A 21,326-nucleotide genomic window follows, 5' to 3' on the forward strand; every position below is an offset into this window, starting at 1 on the left:
CAAAAAGCAAAGATGAAGTTATCAGGAGGAACCTGGATAGGATTCACATTTCAGATGCTACTCCTCTACCCCCAAATCCCCTGTTCTTCATTGCACAGCCTGCAAGCCACTGATGCTCTAAAGTGCGGCCCCTGACATGCGGCCGATTAAAAAAACACAAATGTGAAACACCCCATCATAATATGCCATAAATGCTATCAAATTGACCCGATGGTTGGAAATGAGTGTTTCAACGTGAAGCATAAAAGTAACATTACTCAAGATATGGTTGTAGTATTCAAACAATTCTGCTTGCACCCAGTTAACCACAACAAAGAAGAGTATGTGAAAGCGAGATCTAATATCAGCTATTATGGAGTCCTGCAGGCGATGAGGTAGCTCTCACACTGATGTCTTATCGGCAAAAGTGCCCCCCCCCCACTACAAAAAATAGGGGATATCACTGCTCAAACCAATCCAGGTACAGCCAAATAAGCCTTATTCACAAAAAAAACCCCACATCAAAAAATTAAATAATTCTGCCAATCCAAATGCCAAATAAATGACGTCCAAATAGATGGATTGTGGCCAAAGGTGAAGGACAGACTGGAAAGAGCAAGAGGAGTAAAGCAGCACTACACGATTTGAGAACCCAAGCACCGATGTCATTTGGGTTCATCTCCAAGACCAAGTTGAGGCTGTTCAGAACCTTTTCTACCTTCTCTGGTGAAAAAAGCCATGTCTAATCTGCCGTGGGCATGGGGGAGAGGGGACTGGGATCGTGTGCATCTGGTGCAGCATTTCCACCAGTCTTTGACACCAAAGCAGTCGGATTCTCCACTTTCTTGAGCATTGATTTGTAAAACAGGAGCAAGCAGCCGCATACAATAAGGAGGGAGATTTAGCTGCATCAGATGCACACGATCCTGACAAAGCTCTTCTCCAAGTGGACTTTTCGGAAAATTATACTTGTGTCTTGCAGGATGAGATTCGGAGTGCCCACTGGCACCAGAAACAGGTCAGCCTCTTCACTGATGCAATGTCGCACTTTGAAGCTCTTCATTCTACTGTCATAGCATCTGACAAGTTGATCTACTCTAAGGATGCAGTTCTTGTATTGACAGTCTTCTGGATGATCTTCCACATACTATCAATGTAGTGTTCATATGGTTTGATGGTCCAAGTTCCCAAATGAAGAACAAGTTTGTGGTAGCAGCCATTGCCTCTCTTGAGAAAAGACATGCCATTTATCTTGCATGGAAGGAAATATTTTGCTATGTCACATGGAAAAGGGCTAATTGATGGAATTGGTGGATCTGTAAAGCGCCGTGTATGGAATAAAGGCCTAAAAAGGGAAAGAATGTGTACAGCGCAATGGGGTTCATGGTGGCTGCTGCTGGGATGCAAGGTATCAAGGTGAACTAGACGATATCTGCTGATATTGAGGCCTGAAATGAGTCACTGGATCAGCCCAATGTTTTCAAGGGTGCTCCACATATCCCTGGGATCATTCCTGGGAATGCACCATATAATCTGAATCGAGATGACAAAAGTACATCACCTATTCATGAGACTACTAAAGCGCACAAAACTACCATCCGCTGCTGAGACAACCATCCAAGTTGGCGATTGGTATGTGTTGGAATACAGCGGAATATTTTTTTTTTCCTGGGGAGGTGGTGCAGCTTGGAGAAGATGATGACCAGGTTTCTGTAATGGAAAGAGCTGTTTTTAACTGGAAATAGCCAGCGAAGCGCAACATTATATAACATCCCAGAGAGAAGATAGTTAAAAAAAAACAAAAAACAACTCGACAAAACTGATGTTGCCAATAACCGTGGACATTTCAGATTTTTTTGTTGTTGTTTTAAGATACATTTTGATGTCATGAAGTCTCTGGTTCAAAAATTGATTCATTACCAAATACTTTTGATACTATTACATGCTCTACCAGGCGCTTATAAGCATCGCAATGTACCCAGAGATTTTTAGCCAATTTTCCCAATTTTCACTCTTGCACATCCGTACACACAGGAATGCACAGCCAGACGTATTTGAGGGGGTTTGGAGTTCTTGCTGCAGAACATTGATTGTGGGGGATGGAGTGTTTGTCAAACTGTATTATCATCACCATGGAGCAGGACAGGTGTGTCAAAGCAAGAAGTGAAGATGGTCAGGGAGACACACAGAGGAGGTGGGGGAAAATCCATGAGAAGAAAAATTCTGTTCTACGCACAATGTCCACAGCAGCAGTGGGAACTTTTAATGCCTTGAAAAAGCGAGCAGACCTGAAAAGCCTCGACGCGGTATTTTTAAGGGTAATCCAAAACATAACTTTCCCCATAAAATACGAGAACCAAATCTTATTTTGGTATCAAAGGCTTATTACAAAAATTTTCAATCATTCCAACTGATTTGAAACAAAGGTCTGGAAGGATAGCTTCGAGGTAATGTGGTATGGGTTCGATTCCTGACCTGACTATAAACCATCACCTTAAGCTTCGCAGTCAGAGCATTTGATGGGGGGGTTGGAGGCATCATTGAGTGTGCCACCATTTAGAGGGACATTAGCTGGCTGCTGGCATTCACTGGTGGATGAAAAGAATCCTTTCATCCAAAAAAAACAAACAAAAGCAAGGCCATTGTGTGCTGTTACCCTGATCAAATTCCAAATGGCTGCCCCGATATTTGAAGGGCAGTGCATCAGCAGCCAGCCACACCCCAACAAATGATGCAATCAGAAACCAGGTACCGCATTCGCACGAGGAAGCTTAGGAACACCACCATGCAATTAAAATCAGATACTGGATTAAAATCAGAGCTTGCCACTACTTACTGCTTGTTTTCTAATAATTCAATTTTTTTTAGGAATTCATTTCCATTGTTATTTGTACGTTTTTATTAAACATTTAAGGGCCATTTGGACGGGATGCTTTGCATGGAGCAGACAGAGATCATAGCTTGCATATTGGGAAACAAGTAGCCAGTACCTTTTCTTTAAATGTTCCCTAAATGATGCATTTAATGACTTTTCACTTAAAAAAAAATAAAAAATCCCAATGTATTGCAAAAAAAAATCTCAATTTTGAACGTGACCAATCCAACATGAGTATTTCTGACGCTCAGGATTACCGGATACCTGTGCCTATTTTTTTACAGAGGAAATGACCTATTTGAAAAGTCTTGTGAAGTTTGAGGACTTTGGTTTCAAAGAAACAAAAAAATTTTGCAAAGCAGTTTACTCGTAGCTAAAATGTATTTACGAGTTTCAACACTGAACTATTTATCAGCATTAATATGTCAAGGCAGACCACAGGAAATTGAAATGCGTGGAGGATATGCTTTTACCTCCGAAAGTTAACCCTCGGCCCATTGATGACAAATGTGTCACAAGAGTACACGGGTTTCACACAAATAACAAAAATTCAATCTGTATATCCCTACCGTTCATGCATTCAATGATACAGCGTAACACAGACCATCAGGCACAAGACTTGGAAAATTATAATTCATGTACAACTAGTTTTAAGTAATAATTTACCCTCAAATTTCCAACATGAGGCAAGTAGGAACAACATCTGCACAGTGCAGCAGCACACATCATGTGTAAATCCAGCATTGGCAGGCTTCGCCCGGCATATTGTCGACACTTCCCGAACGGGAAGAATCCGTGTCTCGTTCAACGCAGCTGTGGTACCAATGAAGGTGACGCTTGGAGGTCTAGGGGATTGAAAAGGTTTCAAACATTAATCTTAAAGATTACTTTGGTATATTTGTGGGAAAAAAAAAAACGTTTTAAAACTTCAGTCAGTTAGTAAAGCCGTGTACAAAGTCAATCTGTTGGACAACAATGCAATGATGCAAGCTCTTCAGCAGGTGTATGTGTGTGTGTGTGACTGAATGAGAGCGAGAATGAAAGACTAAAGCAAAAAAAGTGATGCATCGGCAAGAATGAAAAACAGAATTCCAGCTTGAGCAAAGCGACACATTTGTACATCTAAAAAGAAAAACAAAAGAGTCATACGTAGACGAACGCAACCATTTCCAGTTTCCGGGGGTGGCAATTTTTCTTCTCTCCTCCGAGGAAATTCAATCAAAATCTCAGTAAACCATTTCGGATTTGTCTTTGTTGTTGAATGCTGTCCACTTTCGTTCATGTCCATCGTTTCATTGTCATGTCTTTTGTGTGCCCATTTGGATTGTTTTGATCTTGTGAGTCTGCTTCGGCCAATTACGCCGACCCAATTAACCCCTGACTCGCATAGCTGTTCGATGTTCTTTCTTCCCATTGTCTCTCCCCATCCCTATTCTCACCCTAGCTCTAGATCCTTCCTTTTACTGTCCATAAGAAAATAATTCCTTCCATTCCCTTATTACGACAGTCCGTTTCCTTCTTTGTTGACAACGTGTTTGGCACGTTTGCTTCATCAATAACTCCTCCGCTACCCTTTTCTTTCCACACCGTTCCATCACACTCATCATTTTCACTCATTCAAATTCCTTACCTTGCCCTCCTCTTCTTTGTTCTCAACAAGACCACCACCCACTCCAAAATGTGTGTGTATATATATATATATATATATATTGTCACCCATTATCACTCATTCCGAAATACAATCAGGCTCAACATGAATTCCTCTCTCTTCTCATCTCTTTTTTTTTTTCCTTCTCCACTCACACTCCTTCCAAGGAAATCTTTGAAATGTCAATTTTATAATGTTTAAATCTTCGTACACTCTCATTTGCAAATGTCTTTCCTCCTATACTGCTTTTTCTTCTTTCCTTCCTTTATTTCATTCTGGGACCAAGTCTCAAACGCGTCCAGTCTCCCATCACGTTCATACAGTGCTGTATTTATTCGTGTCCAATTATCCTTCCCGCCATCCCAATGCTGATGTCTGCCAGTCTTCGTCTTGCTGATCGTGGCAACAAATTAATTTTGTCATTAAGGTGAGATTACTGATGAAGTAAACTCATGTGAGTACCCTACCCCACATTATCTCATGCACGCTCAGGTCCTCTCACTACCACCCCTATTCCATGTTCCCCCCACCACATCCTTCCCCATGTCCTTCCCCCTCTCCACGTCCTCCCCACCCTGCTCTGCTCTCTCTCCACATCCTCCCACCCTGCCCTGTTCTCTCTCTCCACGTCCTCCCCACCCTGCTCTGCTCTCTCTCCACGTCCTCCCCACCCTGTGCTCCCCCTCTCCACATCCTCCCACCCTGCCCTGTTCTCTCTCTCTCCACATCCTCCCACCCTGCTCTGCTCTCTCTCCACATCCTCCCATCTTGCCCTGTTCTCTCTCTCCACGTCCTCCCCACCCTGCTCTGCTCTCTCTCCACGTCCTCCCCACCCTGTGCTCCCCCCTCTCCATATCCTCCCACCCTGCCCTGTTCTCTCTCTCTCTCCACGTCCTCCCCACCGTTCCCTGCCCCTTCTTCGTGTCCTCCCTACCCTACGCTGCCCCTTCTCCACATCACCCCAGCCGCATGTCCCCCCACTACTGTCCCCTCTTTACATTGTCTGACCGTGCTAACAATGCCTCCTCCCCTGTCCCAAATTGTATGGAACTCCAATATCTGAGGCCTCTGCTCCAATCTGACAGATCTGTCAATCCAGGCCCTCCTGCCAACCTGACCAAATCCTTCTCCCAAAAGGATGTCCCTGGTTTCTCTGTCCCCCCCCCTCCCCCCCATCTCCACTCCCCGAATAGTCTCCTCTGTTTTGACAGGCCTGAGCCATGCCCTGGAAGCGGAGTTGCAGTTTACAACACCAACCACCAACAATTATGTCAACCCTGCATGATGTCATTGGCATCCACATCAGGAAAAATAGAGTTAAACAAGTCAGAAAAACATTTTTTGTGAAACGAAAAAACATGAAGGGATGGAATCCCCCAAAAACAACCAAACATTGTGGTGTTGTATTGTGGTGTCATTCATGACTTCCGACCTTGTTCGGTTGTTTTTTCGGGATTCCATCCCTACATGTTTTTTTCATTTTATAAAAATGCTTTTTCTGACTTGTACACCTATTAGTTTACCTCTAATTTTAAGCAGAGTCATAGAAAATCCATTACAGCAGTTGACATCAAATCTGTCTTCCTTTTTTTCTCCCAATGGCCTGATCTCAAAAAAACAGTTCAGTTTCCAACCTGGTTGTTCATCTCCTCCTCAAGTTAGCAACAACCATAGTCATTATCTTTTCCACCCTCATTCCCTTCTCTTCATTTCCAGATTTTTGAGTTTTCTCCCTTCACCTAAACTTTCCCCTTTTTTTTTTTTTTTTAGTTGCATTGCTGTTTTTGCCCTTCCTCCTCTTTCAGCCCCCTCCTTGATGAGTTTGAGCTTGTCTACAAACTTGTTCACCCCATGCGTCCTCCTTCCCCTCCCCTTGCTCAAATTCGTACCCTCGCCCATTCTTCCTCCAAGTGACGCTCTACCCTGTTGTCACTTTTCACTGTGCTCTTTCTATTCTGTTCTGTTTTAGTTCTTCCACAAGCCTCGACTTTGCATACAAAAAAAAAAAAAAAGAGGTGATAAAAAAGACAGCCTCAAAAACTAACGAAAGGAAACGTTAACTGCAAGAACAAGTCATCAGAAGTAACCATAAGTCGCATAAAGAAACAAAGCACCACAGTTGAAGAAAGTTGACAACAGTGAATTGAATTAGATTTGAAAGATAAAGTGTGGAGATGTCAACCACTGCAAAGGTCTCATGTCATCTATGTAAGATCTCAGCTTTCCTTTTCCAACATTAGGCATTATTTAGAACACATGTTGCGTCCCTCTACCCTGCCGTTGGTGTTTCCAGACGCGTTTCCATCGGGTATCTGAGGGTCAAAGAGAAGGAAGGGTTAGTTCCTCTGAGCCCAATGATAAAGTAGACCGATCCTTCACCTGCTTTAAGCGTAGTACGATGGTGATACAAGGAGGTCGGTGAGAATAACTAGCTGGTCATCAGTAAATCGTTGCTTGTGTTCTTGCCAGTTGTCATGATGTGTTCGACGGAAGTTGGTCAGAGTCTTTTTGACAGTCATCTGCAAATCATTACGGACATGTGAAAGGGAGCAGACAAAGGCAGCTTTTCTTCCAACCGTCTGAGTGTGAGATAATGAACGCTTCTCTAAGGGGGGATTAAAACGTTTCCCACAAGTTTTTTTCACAAACAACAACAGGAATTATATGCGGATGCCTTCAAGAAACGCATCCACCAGGAAGGAAGAATGACTGGAAAACAAAAGATGGAGAAAAAGGACTAACTTCTCAGCTGAGTTTCACTTCATAGTCAGGGGACAAACTTGAGGACAAGACTTTTTGTGTTTAGCACATTCACTTCCAAAATAAACCGCATATCTGTGAGCACAAAGTGATCCCAAAGGGCCCGCAATCCAATATATAATATATATGACCGTTTTTACAGCCATTTTTCCCTGCTGTGCAGGGGTTTGGCTTTTTCTTGAGGCAATGTTTTATGGCCGGATGCCCTTCCTGACGCCAACCCTGGTCGCCTCTCACGACACACAGGGATATGGTACACCTATTCTAACCGGGGCATACACCGGAACCAGTACACTGGTACTCATTTCGCCGACCTCGGAAGGATGGCAGGCTGAGTCAACCCCCTGGTGTTAATTCAGCAGCCAACGGGGCTTGAACTCAGGACCCTGGGATCCCAAGCCACCATCCTAACCACTAAGCCAACACCAGGCTTGCCTGCAACCCAATGATGGCAATATTATTTTTCAGACCAACATATGACCTTGACCTTCAACATTTAGGGGTAATGTAAATTAAGAAAATGCATCCCCATCTACAAAATATCCATAAAACCCAATGTGAAAATCAGAGGAAAATAATTAAAGTTATGAACAAATGGGTTTTTAGCAGCGTCTCGCTTAGCGGACGCTGCTCTAAGAGAGCTCGGCGTTGTTGTTCTTCTTCTTGTGAACACAAAACCTTTAGGATTCGGCTCTGTTATATACAGGATCCGGATCTCCTTCAATACTAAACACCTGTACACATCCTCGCATTGAGGGTGACTTTGAGAGCGTCTATCATGAACTTTTAAATATATTCGGATATTTGCTTTTAAGTTTCGAAAAGTTCACGTTGCTATTTAAAGATTATTCCATTTAATATGTTGTAATTTCGTAAATACACTATTTTCTCATCATGAACGAAGATCGTCCATGACGGATGTGACGGCACGTGACGAAATATCGGAAGTTATTGTTGTTGTTTTATTATTATTATTTTTTATTATTCTTCCTCTTCTTCTTGTTCTTCTTCTTCTGGTGAAAACAAAACATTTAGGACACTGCTCTTGGACACATTTGTCTTTGTTTTTGTTAATAATGTCATGATCTGAAAAAAGTAGGTCAAGGACATGAAACAAATATCAGGTGCACAACATCAGTGCAGGTATGCTATGCAGTGCAGGTATTGCAAGATCATCTTGGAAGGTCAAGCTGTCCGAGATTCCACATTGGCAAAACTGAGCGACGACAAAAAAAAACGCATTTTTTTTTCAGCCCATCATTTGACCTTGACCTTTAACTGAGGGATATGAATAAAATTAAGCGTAAATGCAGTAACTCGAGCGAGGGCAATTTCATTCCAATCGGAGATACCTTATGGTCAAATTATGGGGAAAAATGTTAAAATGTCTATAAATGGGTCATGACCTTAAAAATGTCAACACCACGTACTTTTTAATTCCCATTATTGATGCAAATTTCATCCCGAAAGTCCCAGCAGGTTGCGAGATACAGCTCAGACATTGGCAGAAAAAAAAACCGGGAGAAAAACCTAAATGGTGGTTTAACACTCAGACGAGTCGAAGACCTTGACCTTTAACTCGGAGGGCTATGGTGTACATGAATTGTAAATGTGCCTTGCTCTCAGCTATTTAGAGAAGGCAATTTCCCTCCGATCAGACAAACCTTACAGTTGAATTATGGTGAAAAATGTTAAATTGTCTATAATTAGGTCATGACCTCAAATTAGGTCAAGGTCAAAAAAAATGTCAACCCCGCATACTTTGTAATCCCATTATTGAGGCAAAACTTCATTCCGAAAGTCGCAGTTGGATCCGAGATGGGCCTACAGCTCGGAAATTGGCGGAAAAGGAAGGAAAAAAGACAAACAACCTAAATGGTGGTTTAGTGCTCCAAGGGGTCGAAGAAACTCTGTGGTACCATTAAAAATTGGGGGCACTAATTGTAGAAAGAAACCCTACAACAGCTAAAAGCATCCTCCAGTCCTATAGGGGGGAGGCTAAAGAAAGTAAAAACCCAGTACTTTCATTCAAAGTCACCTCGATGGGCTGTGGGTCATTAAGGTGCTGACTAAGATCCATGAGAAGCTGAGGCATCCATGTTGGCACATCATAGGGACTTGAAAGTACGCAGGCACTGAGACCAAGCACTCCGGCATGACGACGCACAAGGTCTGCAGCAAAACAAGAGTGGAAGGAGTAAAACACATACAAAGGAAAACCAAAAAACGATGGTTGTACAAATTACACTTCTCTAAGCCTGGCTGTCAACAAGTTTTAGCCAAATTGCAAATCGGCAAGAAGAATTGAAGTCTTTGGCATACGAGTAATTTGTTTATTGCTGAAACAAAAGTGGCATAATTCATAGATTCTCCACCTGCTCCCCTCCGCTCCCCCCTCATATATGGCCATTTCCATTTACCCTTCTCAATTTTAACCCCTTCTCTCCCCTCTCCCTCCACTGCATGTGAAATATATGATTGTATAATCTCATTCTTATATCATCAGCCATAATGGCATCTATTTATAAATACAAGACTACATTCTCCACTTCTACTAGAGTATACGTCCCCAGCAGAGATCTCAAGGCTATTTGTCCTCAGTAAAGATCTCACGTACCAACAAACGGAATATTATTTGCCCTGCGGCAACGAGGAGGAAAATGGGTTTGGCAGAGCCATTCAAAGTGTTCCTGCATAGCCTGGTCCATGTGCAAGAAGCCACACTGCAACAGTCCACCAAGTGTGGTGGCAGCCATCTCACGAACCTGCAAATTGAGATGAATGAGGCAGTCACTGAGGAGTGAAAATAAAAGAAAAGAAAAGAGCATGGTCGTCTCATTACCCCCGCTACCGAAGGTGGACAGAGGTTATGTTTTCACCCCTGACTGTTTGTCTGTTTGTCTGTCTGTCAGTGAGCAGGAGATCTCCAAAAGTTATGGACAGGTTACGACAAAAATTGGTGGACGAGTTGGCTCGGTGACGAGAACAAGCTGATTCGATTTTAGATAAGGTCCGGATACAGATCTGACCCATCAGTGGGATTCAAAATGTAAACTGCTCAGCCTGGAGGATGTATGTATGCACTCTACTGAGAGTCGTTCTCGTTAAGTAAGCAGTTATACACTCATTTACTGGTTGCTTTTTCTCTGAAGAAACCAAGAAAAGATCAGCTACAATTGTCCACAGAATGCAAGTTTTAAAAAAAATAAAATAAATCGAGTCAGACATACCTCGAGCTGTTCATCTTGGAGCAACTGCAGTACAAGTTGACGGAGAGCAGCAACTGCTGACTCACTTGCAAGGAAGATGAATAGGTTGTAGAAAATCAGGGTTTGAATAAAAGGCAGCACAGTGTATCGAGCATGCCAGGAGCCACAGGCCACGACCTGAGGGCAGAATTGGCAAGGTTATATATCAGAGTACTCAATGCTCAGAGCCAAAACTCTTCAACACTCCACTGTCCTCCAACATCTGCCTCCTTCTGTTTCTGCTCAAATACAAATCCATGTGAATATTCTCTCCAGTCTCTTACCTGCTGCAGCAAATTGACAATATCTGGTAACTGCTTGGGTGTCAGAAGAACCTGAGCCATGATTGCTAATGCCACCTTGGCATCCTGTTTCATCTCATCATGAATATCTTTGTCGACTGGAGCTACCTGTGGGCAAACAGGATCTGAGGAGTGTACTTTTTAAATCATTATTTATTAATTTTTTTTTACAAAATCTAAAGCTTGTAATAGAGCTGCCACATACACATCTCACACACCTGGACATATAGACAAATACACGGGACACAACACAGGACTGTTAGACGAGACAAACATAGCCACTGAGCCTGGCGGAGTGCTGTCACTTCCCAGGGAACTCTGGGTACCAGCGACACCACAACAATGGCGCAGCCTTTATCACCGCACTCAGCGGGGCATTTCCTAAGGAGGAAATTCCTCCTCCCTGTAGATGCCAACCTATAGGGATTGTGCTTGCTCTTTTCTGTTTAATTGCTGAATGCTGAGCAAGGAAACAGCACGGACCATTTTAAAAGTCTTTGGTACGAGTCGGCCGGGATTTGAACTGCCGACCTCCCAGACTCAGAACAGATGCTCTAACCATGACACCACACAGATTGCTCGTGTCTACACTTTTGTAACTTGAGAAACGTCCAACCTAATGGACCTTATCACACTTGCATATGCAGCTTGCGAGTGATATATACAGTCGTGTGTCTTCAAAGACCATTTCACCACCAGTGCAGTGAGTGAGGGTTAAAGGTTCCCACGTCTGCCAAATCGGTGTTTAAAAACACCAATCACATAATATGTAAACACTGACGTCATGTTCCATGGATATATTTGTGGTTTAAATATGCATGTGATGTCAGAGCTGTCTTATTCAAGATCAGAAGACCAGTTTTTGTTCAATTGATCTCACTTGACTGCATTCCCACCAGCAAGTTGGTACTGAACAGGGTGGAGACTATGCTTGCTGCAAACAGGGCATGCAGTATTTTGCTGTTATCTGTACCTTGCTGCCTTAACCAAGTTATGGGGTTCAATTTTTATTTAATGAAACTTAGCTTAATCACAAATAAACGATTTTGCAGTATGCCATCCTGATGAGCTCAAATAAGGGCGAAACGGGTGACTGCTCTGCATTGATTGGCCATTTCATCTCAGTCTTCAAACGACATGAGTAGCCCTGTGGAAGCCATCCGACTTTGGAAGTGATGCGGTCGTTTACATATGCACAGGACGTCAGTCAACATCGTCATTTGCAGGGTCGGAAGAGCCGTTTTTGTTTAGCATAGATATATACAGTACTGTGCAAAGGTTTGGGTTATTCCGGTGATATTCAAACTTGTCTGTGTTTATTGTAAATCAAAAGTCTTTATCGATCCACGCGAAACAAACTACTTAAGTAAATAACAAGAACATGTCATTTTATAGTGTCAGTCAATACTTTGTGTGTCACCTTTTCCTTCTTGAGTGCCATCACTCTTTTACCCATGCTTCCTGCACATAACAGAAGCACTCTTCCAAGAACATTGTGCCAAATATCCTGCCGTACATTCCACAGTCCTGTAAGGTTGGTTGGGTTCCTCGTGTTCTTCTCTGTTCCCAGGTAATCCTATATGGCCTTTGTGGGACTCCTGTACAAACTCTGGGATGGCAATTCTAACACTCGAAGCATGCCAGCTGTAACAATTTTCTCCAAATACTGTACCGTTTTACTATATCGGAAGGGTGTTTTGGATTATTATCTTCTTAGAAAAAGAATCCTCTTCCAATTCAAAGATTTCACCCGAAACTGCGTGGTGCTGCAGTATCTGCTTGTACTCCCTTTTTGTTAGCGTCCCATTGATTTTAACAAGTTGTTCGACACCAAAAGCTGAGATACAACCATAGACAGTCACAGAACCTCCGCTGTGTGTAGCAGTAGGCTGTAAACATGACGTGCCATCATACTCTCCAGGTCTTCGGCGTACGAACTGGTGATTAATAGATCCAAAAAGTACAAACTTCCGATTCATCAGACCAGAGTACCCGATTCAATTGTTCAGTTGCCCAATCCTGGCGTTTCCTTGCAAATTTCAATATTTTCACCTTATTCGGTGATCTCGGCGGTGGTTTCCTTGCTGCAACTCTGCCATGGAGACTTGCTGCAATCAGCCTTCTGCGCATCGTGCTGGATGAGGTGTTAATGATCTCATTTCATTTGTCAACTGCTGACTTGATTTTCTTCTCTCATGTAAGCTGAGAAACTTTGCCTTGGGGAGTTTATTCTGGGTCTTCCTGGACTTTTCTTATCTGGTACCGAGCCATTTTCTTTCAGGCATTGCAACGTGTACCACACACCATTGTAAGAGATCTTCAGCTTTTCTGATATTTCCTTCATCGTGTACCCTTCTTCTTACAGAGTTTGGATCTTCATATGCTGTTCTGTTGAATGTTGCTTCCTTTTCGCCATTCTCAAGCAAGGGAACAAGCTGATGAAAACTAATTTCAGATATTCACCAATTTGCAACTTTTATTGTGGTTTCTTGTTCTTAGCATAAATGTTACTGGTGTTGATTCCTTCAATAATTTATTATTATTATTTCTTGGAGAAAAATCCACAAACTGTTTCCTGCATATTTTGTTTGTGGAAAGTTGATGTTACCATCACATGATAATATATGTAAAGCAATTGATAAATTGATTTTTTAGAGAAATATGAATAATTTATCAACTGATATTGCTCACTTCTAACTTCCCACAAACATTGAATTGGGAATAGCACCACAAAAGTGAAAATAACCCAAACTTTTGCACAGTACTGTATATGGCTGGCAGAATAGCCGAGATGGATGCACACTCGTTTCTAAGCTGTCTTGGTCAGGTCAGGTCAGGTATGGTATGGGACCATACGCCAGAGCAGTGCATCGCTGCATCCACTTTCTGCCGGTACTCCAGGGGCCTCCATCTGGCCATCCCCCAGGCTGATGCCTGGCCCATCCCCATCTTCCTGACATGCCGATCAACCTGCTGTAACCACAAGGCATGTGGTCAGCCTGTTGACCTCCTCCACGAATGAGGTTCCCTCGCTGAGAGAATCTGGTGAGCAGAATCAGCATCAGAAAAATGAGCCACATGTCCATACAGCCACAGTTGATGCTCATGGACTATGCAGGTAACAAATCTCATTTGAGTCTCTCTCAGCAACCGCTTGTCATTGAAAGCCTGGATCTTAGTTTTGATCCAAGAAACCCGTAATCCCAGCAGCTCCGCCGACTCATTCAGCACGTCGAGGGCCCCCATAAGGACATCCAGCGGCTCTGCAAAGATGACTGCATCATCTACGAAGCCAAGGTCTGAGATCTTGACATTCACAAACAATGCACAGCAGCTTGATCTCTTTGACATCCTCCCCAGACTCCAACCCAAAGATGCACTGAAAAGTGTGGGGGCCAGTACACACGACGGACAAACTCCAGCAACAACTGGAAATAAGTTGGAGATGGTACCACCACATCTCACAGCACTCTCAGTACCAGAGTATAGTTCAGACCTCAGATCGATCAGTTTTGGTGGCACCCCACGAAGACCTAGAATCCTGCAGAGGGCATCCCAATTCAATGAATCAAATGCTTTGCGGAGATCAACATAGGCTGTGAGCAGCCCCTGCCGAAACTCTTTCCTGCGTTCGGTGAGGACCTGAAGAGCAAGGATACGGTCAATCGTTGACCTCTTTGGTGTGAAGCTTGACTGCTCTGAACACTCGTGCTCATGCAGATGGTGGCGAACCCTATCAAGAATTATCCGAGCAAAGACCTTGCCCGGCACTGAGAGCAGAATCACCCCCCTTGGCAATGCAGTCTTGGCGATCACCCTTCCCTTTCCAGAGAGGGACAACAAGGCCCCTCTTCCAGTCAGTTGGGATGATGCCTGTGTTCCAGGAAGAGGAAAGAACTGCATGCAACGACACGAGTGCAGCATTTCCACCAGCCTTGAGAAGTTCAGCATGGATGCCACAGATCCCTGGAGCTTTACCCCATTTTAACCTGTTTTTTCACACTGCAGCCTGTTTTCACAAGCGAACGTGGACCACAGTTGATTGGAGGGCCAGAAACAGGGATTGTATCACCCCTGACGTCCAACTCGACAGCTGGTGGATTAGACTCTTACAACCGCTCAAAGTAACCGGCCCAGCGGGCCTTCACTTCAGACTCCTCTGTCAAGAGCCTATCACCCTCTGCTCGAACTGCAGTACACCGAGGGATGGGCTTGGATGAACGCAATGCGCGAATTCCCCTGTAAGTAGGACTCTGTAAAATCCTCTTTATCTGTTTGCTGATGACTCCACCCTCTGCCTTACCATCTGTCATCCCTCAGACCGGCAAGCAGCAGCTTCTTCGCTCTCCTCAGATCTGGATAAAATGACAAACTGGACCAACACGTGGAACACGTCTTTCAATCCGGACAAAACTCACACTCTTACTATGTCTCTTCGAAAGGACCGTTTAGAACCCCCCCCCCCATCCATTTTCTCAACAATCCTCTGGAAGAAGTCCTTTCTTTCAAGCTTCTGGGTCTCACGATCTGGCATGACCTTTCCTGGGAAAGCCACATTTCAAACCTCGCCTCCAAAGCCAGTCGCCGACTGGGAATCCTCCGTCGTGCTAAGTCCTTCCTCGGCCCTCTTGAGCTCCTGACCACTTACAAAGCTTTTGTCCGTAGCCTGATGGAGTACTGCTCTCCCCTCTGGGCTGGTGCTCCTGCCTCCCACCTTTTTCGGCTTCACGCTGCGGAAACCAAGGCATTTCGGATCATCGGCATCTCCTGCAATGAAGCTGAGTCTTTGGGCCTCTCACTCTCTCACCGCAGGTTGGTCGGTGGTATTTCTGTCTTCTACCATCTCCTCTCCAGCCTTTCCCCCCTGCTCTCTCTGCGATTTGTCCCCACCACATTGCCGCAGGGCGCTCAAGGTCCGCCAACAACCCCTTCTGGTAAAACTACCAAAATCACGAATCACTGCTCATCTTCACTCTTTCATTCCTATTTTTTCCCGCCTTTCGAATAAACTCCCTCACTCTATTCTTTCCCATTCTTCCCTCCAGGCCTTCAAAACAGCTGTTCACCACCACCTCTTATCATCCCCCATCCAAATCCTCGATCTTTTCTACCCCTGATAATCCACTCAAACCCACCTCCTTCAAATTCCATGCTTTCCTTCCTGAAAGTCCCTGTAATGTCCATCTTGTATACCCCGTGTTCCCCGCCCCATCCCTCTCCCTTCCACAGACCTCCTAATGTTTCTGTTCCCCACTGTTTTGTCCTTCCCACTCCCACCCCTCTTGTCTGATGCCCCCCTTGTTGTGCGTTGCGTGTTAGCTCTCACACGAGCCTCGACAAGGTATACAAAAAAAGGGAATTACAGTAAGAGTGTACACAGAAAGAATTACAAATGGTAACAAAAATCTGTAAACGTGTACATGTTCTGTTGAAAATCGACACAATATAAAAGGAGCTGGCCTCTAAATCCAGTCTCCATCCATCCGTTTGTTCAGGGCGGGGTTTATGCCACGAGCTTGGAAGTCTTGCCCTGCATTATTATCCATTCCCTTGCCCTGCGGCTCGAGGATCAGCATGACCCCAAATCATGTTTCCATCCATCGGGACAAGACTCTGTGCAGAGCGTTGGTGCTGCCTAAGCAGACTCCTTGGCTATTGGGCACAATCCTGGATGGGTCGCCACTCCGACACAGGACACCAGCATGCTGGCATTCATTTTGCCGACCTCGGAAGGATGACAGGCAGTCAACCCCACCAGGTATTAATTCAACAGCTGAGCGGGATTTGAACTCAGGATCCTAGGATCCCAAGCCCACCACCCGAACCATTAAGCCAACACAAATAATGCATCGGGGTGTTTTTGTCTTTGCTGGTGGTCTTGGGGGAGAGGGGGGGGGGATGCAAATGCTCTATGTAAATGTGTCTTGTGCAGTACCGCCTTCAGGTGGGAGAGGGAATTACAAGTCGCCACCATTTACAGCACAGTATTCCTGTCCCCACGTTTTCTTGCACAGTGTAGCGTTTTGAATTAAAAGCAGTAGGTATGTTTTTGCTTCATGCATGTAACTGGGTTTATTTTCTTTTGCCTTCACAGAGCTATCGGTTGCCCATACACTGCCCAAATAAAGATATGCTTCAAAAGAGCATGATGCATGCTTGGAACAAGATCGCCCCCAGGGTGGGTTCTCTGCTAATTGGATATAATAATTCGTATACTAAGTTTGGTCAAAATCTCATCATTGTTTCACAAGTTAGTGCGATAACAGAATTTTTACCTAACAGGACATTTATCCTTTGACCTCTTGACCCCACAATCTAATCAGTTCATCATTGCATCATTATTCATACTTGCACCAAGTTTGACTTAGATCCCTTCAGCCATTCTTCAGTTATCGTGGTAACGAAAACCTATGACTGATGTACAGATTGATGGTCAACAATGGACAACCTGAAGACGTAATGCCTCCGGCGGCATCTTCAGCAGAGGAATAAAGAAATAAACATCGTGAGTTTACAAGCAGCACTGCTCATTCAAGAAAAAAAAAAAGACCCCACAAAACACTGCAAAAACAGAACAGACCCCACAAATAGGAACCAAACACCACCAGGGAAGCAGACTCGAGAGACAGAGAACTATAAATACGACAATTTGAAAGAGGAAACCAAAGCCCAAAAACTAGAGGATTCAAAAAAAAAAAAATTTTTGAGATAAATATCTTGAGTTACTGGTTGTTGAAAACAAACTCAAAATGGAAATAATAGCAAGGAAAAAAAAAATGAAACTACAATGAGATTAACAGCAGGAGAAAACAAGGCAAGAAGTTTTTTAACCCAAAAATATTGTACTATGAACGAGGGAAATGGAAGTAGAATATCTCATCCCCTCCTGAAAAAGATTAACGATGACAATTCTGGAAATTAATTCATGTAGACTGAAAATAACAAAATGAGGAGGCAGAATGGATCCAAACTTGGTGGTGAAGAAGCAATATATTGAGGAAATTCCCACAGTTATAAATGATGCAGAAAAGATAAGCAAACAACTCGCAAAAATGGCAAACTTCAAAAGCGCTGGCCCACATGGGATTCCGAACTTCTGTCTAAAGCAATTGGATGCTCTCCATGCTCACTACGCTGGAGCATTCAATGAACGTATTCAAGGGGAACAGGAAATGGATGAATAGCTCACAGAAGGCAACACTTTTGTCATATCAAAACTTGAAGAAACCCAACCACCTCAAAAATACCGGCCAATAACCTGTCTACCAACAACAAACAATCTTTTAATAGGAATCATCACAGAAATGTTGTACCACCACCTAACACAACATGGAGGCCGAGAGACAGAACAGAAGGGATGCAAGACAGGATGCTACAGAATAGAGCACGTACTACTAAACAAGGCCATACTCAAAGATTGTAAAATGAGAAGAACCAAATTGTCAACAGCCTGGATCGACGACAAAAAAAAAAGCTTATTGATAGTGTTCCACATTCATGGATGATATAATGCATGCAAATGTACAAGATCAACCATCAAATAATCAAACTGATTGAGAAAGAAAGGAACATTGGAACACTACATTGATACTGCAGCACTCAGAAGGAAAGATCAAAACACCAGGGGGTGAAGATATGATGCGGGATCTTCCAAGGTGACAGCCTTTCACCGCCTCCTGCTTTGCCTGGCTCTGGATCCACTGAGCAAACTCATTAATGAGCAAGGACACGGATAAACCCTAACATTGAAAAGAAGAATGTCCAAAGAAAATCATCTACTGTGCATGGATGATTTAAAACTCTGCACTGAATGGCGAAAAACTGGCAGAACAACTGAAATTACTGAAACACTACTCTGACGACATCCGCAAATAATTTGGCCTCAATGAATGCGCCAAGCGCACATTCATACAAGGGAAAAGAACAAAAACGGATAACATGAAAATCGACCTAAATACTGAATACAGGAGAGAACGAAGTATCGCACAAATACCTAAGGGTAGAAGAGGGCTCCCAAATATGTCACAAACAAATGCGCACAACAATTACCAAAGAATACCTGCGTAGAACGAGGCTGACCCTGAAAACATACCTTTCTCCAAGGAAGAAAATCAAAACCATAAACCAACTCGCAGTACCAGCATTCCAATACAGCTGCGGAACTAGAACGGGCACTCATAGAGCGCATACCTTCGTCGCCACTACTTTTTTTGTTCTTGGTATGAGTGTGGGGAACTGGTTTCATATGAATGGTCTTATGACACAAACCACATATCTATAATGTCATGACCCCCCCGACTTTCGGGGGGCTACGGACTAAACAACAATCAACTCACGTCGTTTTGGCGAGTCTTCACTCGCAAGCTCAGTGAAAACAACGTTTGAACAAGAGAAGGTAATCTCGTTTGATGCTGGTTTCATGCAAATCGAATAAGAATTGACTGAGTTATGCCGAAAACCGCATATTTTTCAAGGGCGTGACCCCCCCCCCGACATTTTACCCCAACCGGTGACATGTGTTATGACGTCATTGTGTTACAAGATTGGCCATTAAATTCTGAACATTTTGGTGCTGGGTTCATGTAAAGCGGACAAGAATTGACCGCGTTATGACAAAACCGCATATTTTTCAAGGTCGTGACCCCCCTGACCTTTGACCCCTAACCGGTAACAAGAGTATGGGCGTCATTGTGTCATATTGCATATCACAAGATGAGGCGTTGAATTCTGAACATTTTGGCGTTAGTTGCATGCAAATTGAATAAAAATTGACCATGTTATCGTAAAAAGACGATTTTGACCTTTTCTTGACCTTGACCTTGACCTTTGACCCAAACGATCCCAAAATCTAATCGAATGCTTCCTGGCTAATAACCAATCATCCCACCAAATTTCATGCAATTCGGTTTAATACTTTTTGAGTTATACGAATCACAAGATTACAAATAAATAAATAAATAAATACACGCCGACCAAAACATAACCTTTCGCAGAATGTGAAGGGAATAATAATGTAGCCACAATCAGACATCAATAAGCTGGATATATCAACACAAGCAAACTCTTCACTATCCACCAAAATGTTCCACAACAAAAAAAATATCAATGGAGAATGCACCTGCCAGATGAGAACGAGGTAGCGGAATGAAAGAGGCCAACAAAGTGCACAGAGCACAGAGCGGCAACTGTAGGATTGGCTGAGTTAGTGAAAAGTTCAACAGACGACCAAATCCAATTTGTACATATTAACACGAAGACAAGCAATCCAGATAAGGTATCCCTAACCGACCTTGCGAGAAACTTCCAAAAACAGCTGTGAGTAGAAGATGTCACACACAAAACTAAAACAGCAACAAATACAGTCCCAATGATTACAACAAAAGACAAAATAAAAATATACGGAAAATATTAACAGATATACACTGACAACTGTGAGAACGATTTAAGATTAGAAAGATTTTTTTTTTAAAAGCTTAAAAAAAAAAAAACTGGAAAGACTGGACAAATAAAAAGAAGGCTCATTGGAATGGCTAAGAAGAGGTCACCTCAAATGCGATGGAGAACAACTCATAATAAATGACCAAGACCAAGGACACCATACCAATGGCTTTAAGAAGATGTCAGGACTAAGGCAATCAGACAAGTGCAGGTTCTACAACCAGTGAATGGTAGAAACAGAAAGCACGAGCCACCTCCAATCAGGATGTAAAAAAAAAACACTCATGTCTGAATAGCTGAACACCCAAAGGCACAACAAGGTATGTGGAGTAATCCAATGGTCTGTTAGATCTCTTCAAACGTGAACATAGACAAATACCAGGATCTCAAAAATGAAGTCAAAATATCTTGGAAGATCAAGATCTTTTGACGTGAACATTGTCAAAAGATCTTGGAAATTGTACCAGTGACAATTGGGAATGATTAAGAAGAAGAACTTTACAAAGATCCCACAAACTATCTCCGGGAACATTATCACAAACAAACTACAGTTGGAGGCTGTCAGTGGCTCGGTGACGAGCCCTTGGAACAAAACTCTGAGAACAAGAAAACTGAAGTTTGGTCCATGAATCATGATCTCTTCCTGAAACGGAGATGGATACTTCTGTTCCACCTTCTGAAACCCGTATATGGAGATAACAGTCAACGGCACTCGCGCGCACGCACGCACGCACGCACGCACACGCACACGCACACGCACACGCACACGCACACGCACACACACACACACACACACACACACAAAAAGTGAGCTTGAGGTTTGAAAAATAAGTCTATGAGCCATTATCACATTACCTTACAAATCAATGGCAAGAAATAGAATTGCTCAGGAAAGGTTGAAAGCAAACATCTCCCAGAGCCCGTGAGCCACTTCATCACTGTAGAAGAGAGAAAAATCAAAACGTTTGACATGAGTCGAAAGAAGAAACACCACCACCATGACTCATGCACCACAATCAATGTCCTAAATCTGCGACACATGATTTAAAACCTTTCTAACTCTCCAAGATGAGTGT

The 21,326-nt window shown here is 43.3% G+C and overlaps 1 protein-coding gene across 3 annotated transcripts in view; it reads right to left on the bottom strand.

Moving 5' to 3' along the window:
• Positions 1–1,767: 1,767 nt before the first annotated feature.
• The window catches only part of PSME4 (proteasome activator subunit 4), a 161,734-nt gene continuing 142,175 nt past the window's right edge, over positions 1,768–21,326 (bottom strand). For 2 of the 3 annotated variants that reach the window (XM_085888095.1, XM_085888096.1), the window contains 7 exons: positions 21,106–21,188; positions 10,795–10,920; positions 10,493–10,648; positions 9,880–10,027; positions 9,301–9,434; positions 6,882–7,021; positions 1,768–3,699 (listed from right to left, as the gene is read on the bottom strand). In XM_085888095.1, the coding sequence (XP_085744221.1) occupies positions 6,887–7,021; positions 9,301–9,434; positions 9,880–10,027; positions 10,493–10,648; positions 10,795–10,920; positions 21,106–21,188 (782 nt within the window). In that variant the 3' untranslated portion in view covers positions 1,768–3,699; positions 6,882–6,886. Of the gene's footprint in view, positions 3,700–6,881; positions 7,022–9,300; positions 9,435–9,879; positions 10,028–10,492; positions 10,649–10,794; positions 10,921–21,105; positions 21,189–21,326 lie in introns of those variants that run through there. The other variant, XR_015060010.1, reaches the window with a different exon arrangement.

This window comes from Eptatretus burgeri, chromosome 7, assembly GCF_056783735.1.
Source record: "Eptatretus burgeri isolate ZD-2024b chromosome 7, Ebu_testis_v1, whole genome shotgun sequence".
In the NCBI taxonomy this organism is placed as follows: Eukaryota; Metazoa; Chordata; class Myxini; order Myxiniformes; family Myxinidae; genus Eptatretus; species Eptatretus burgeri.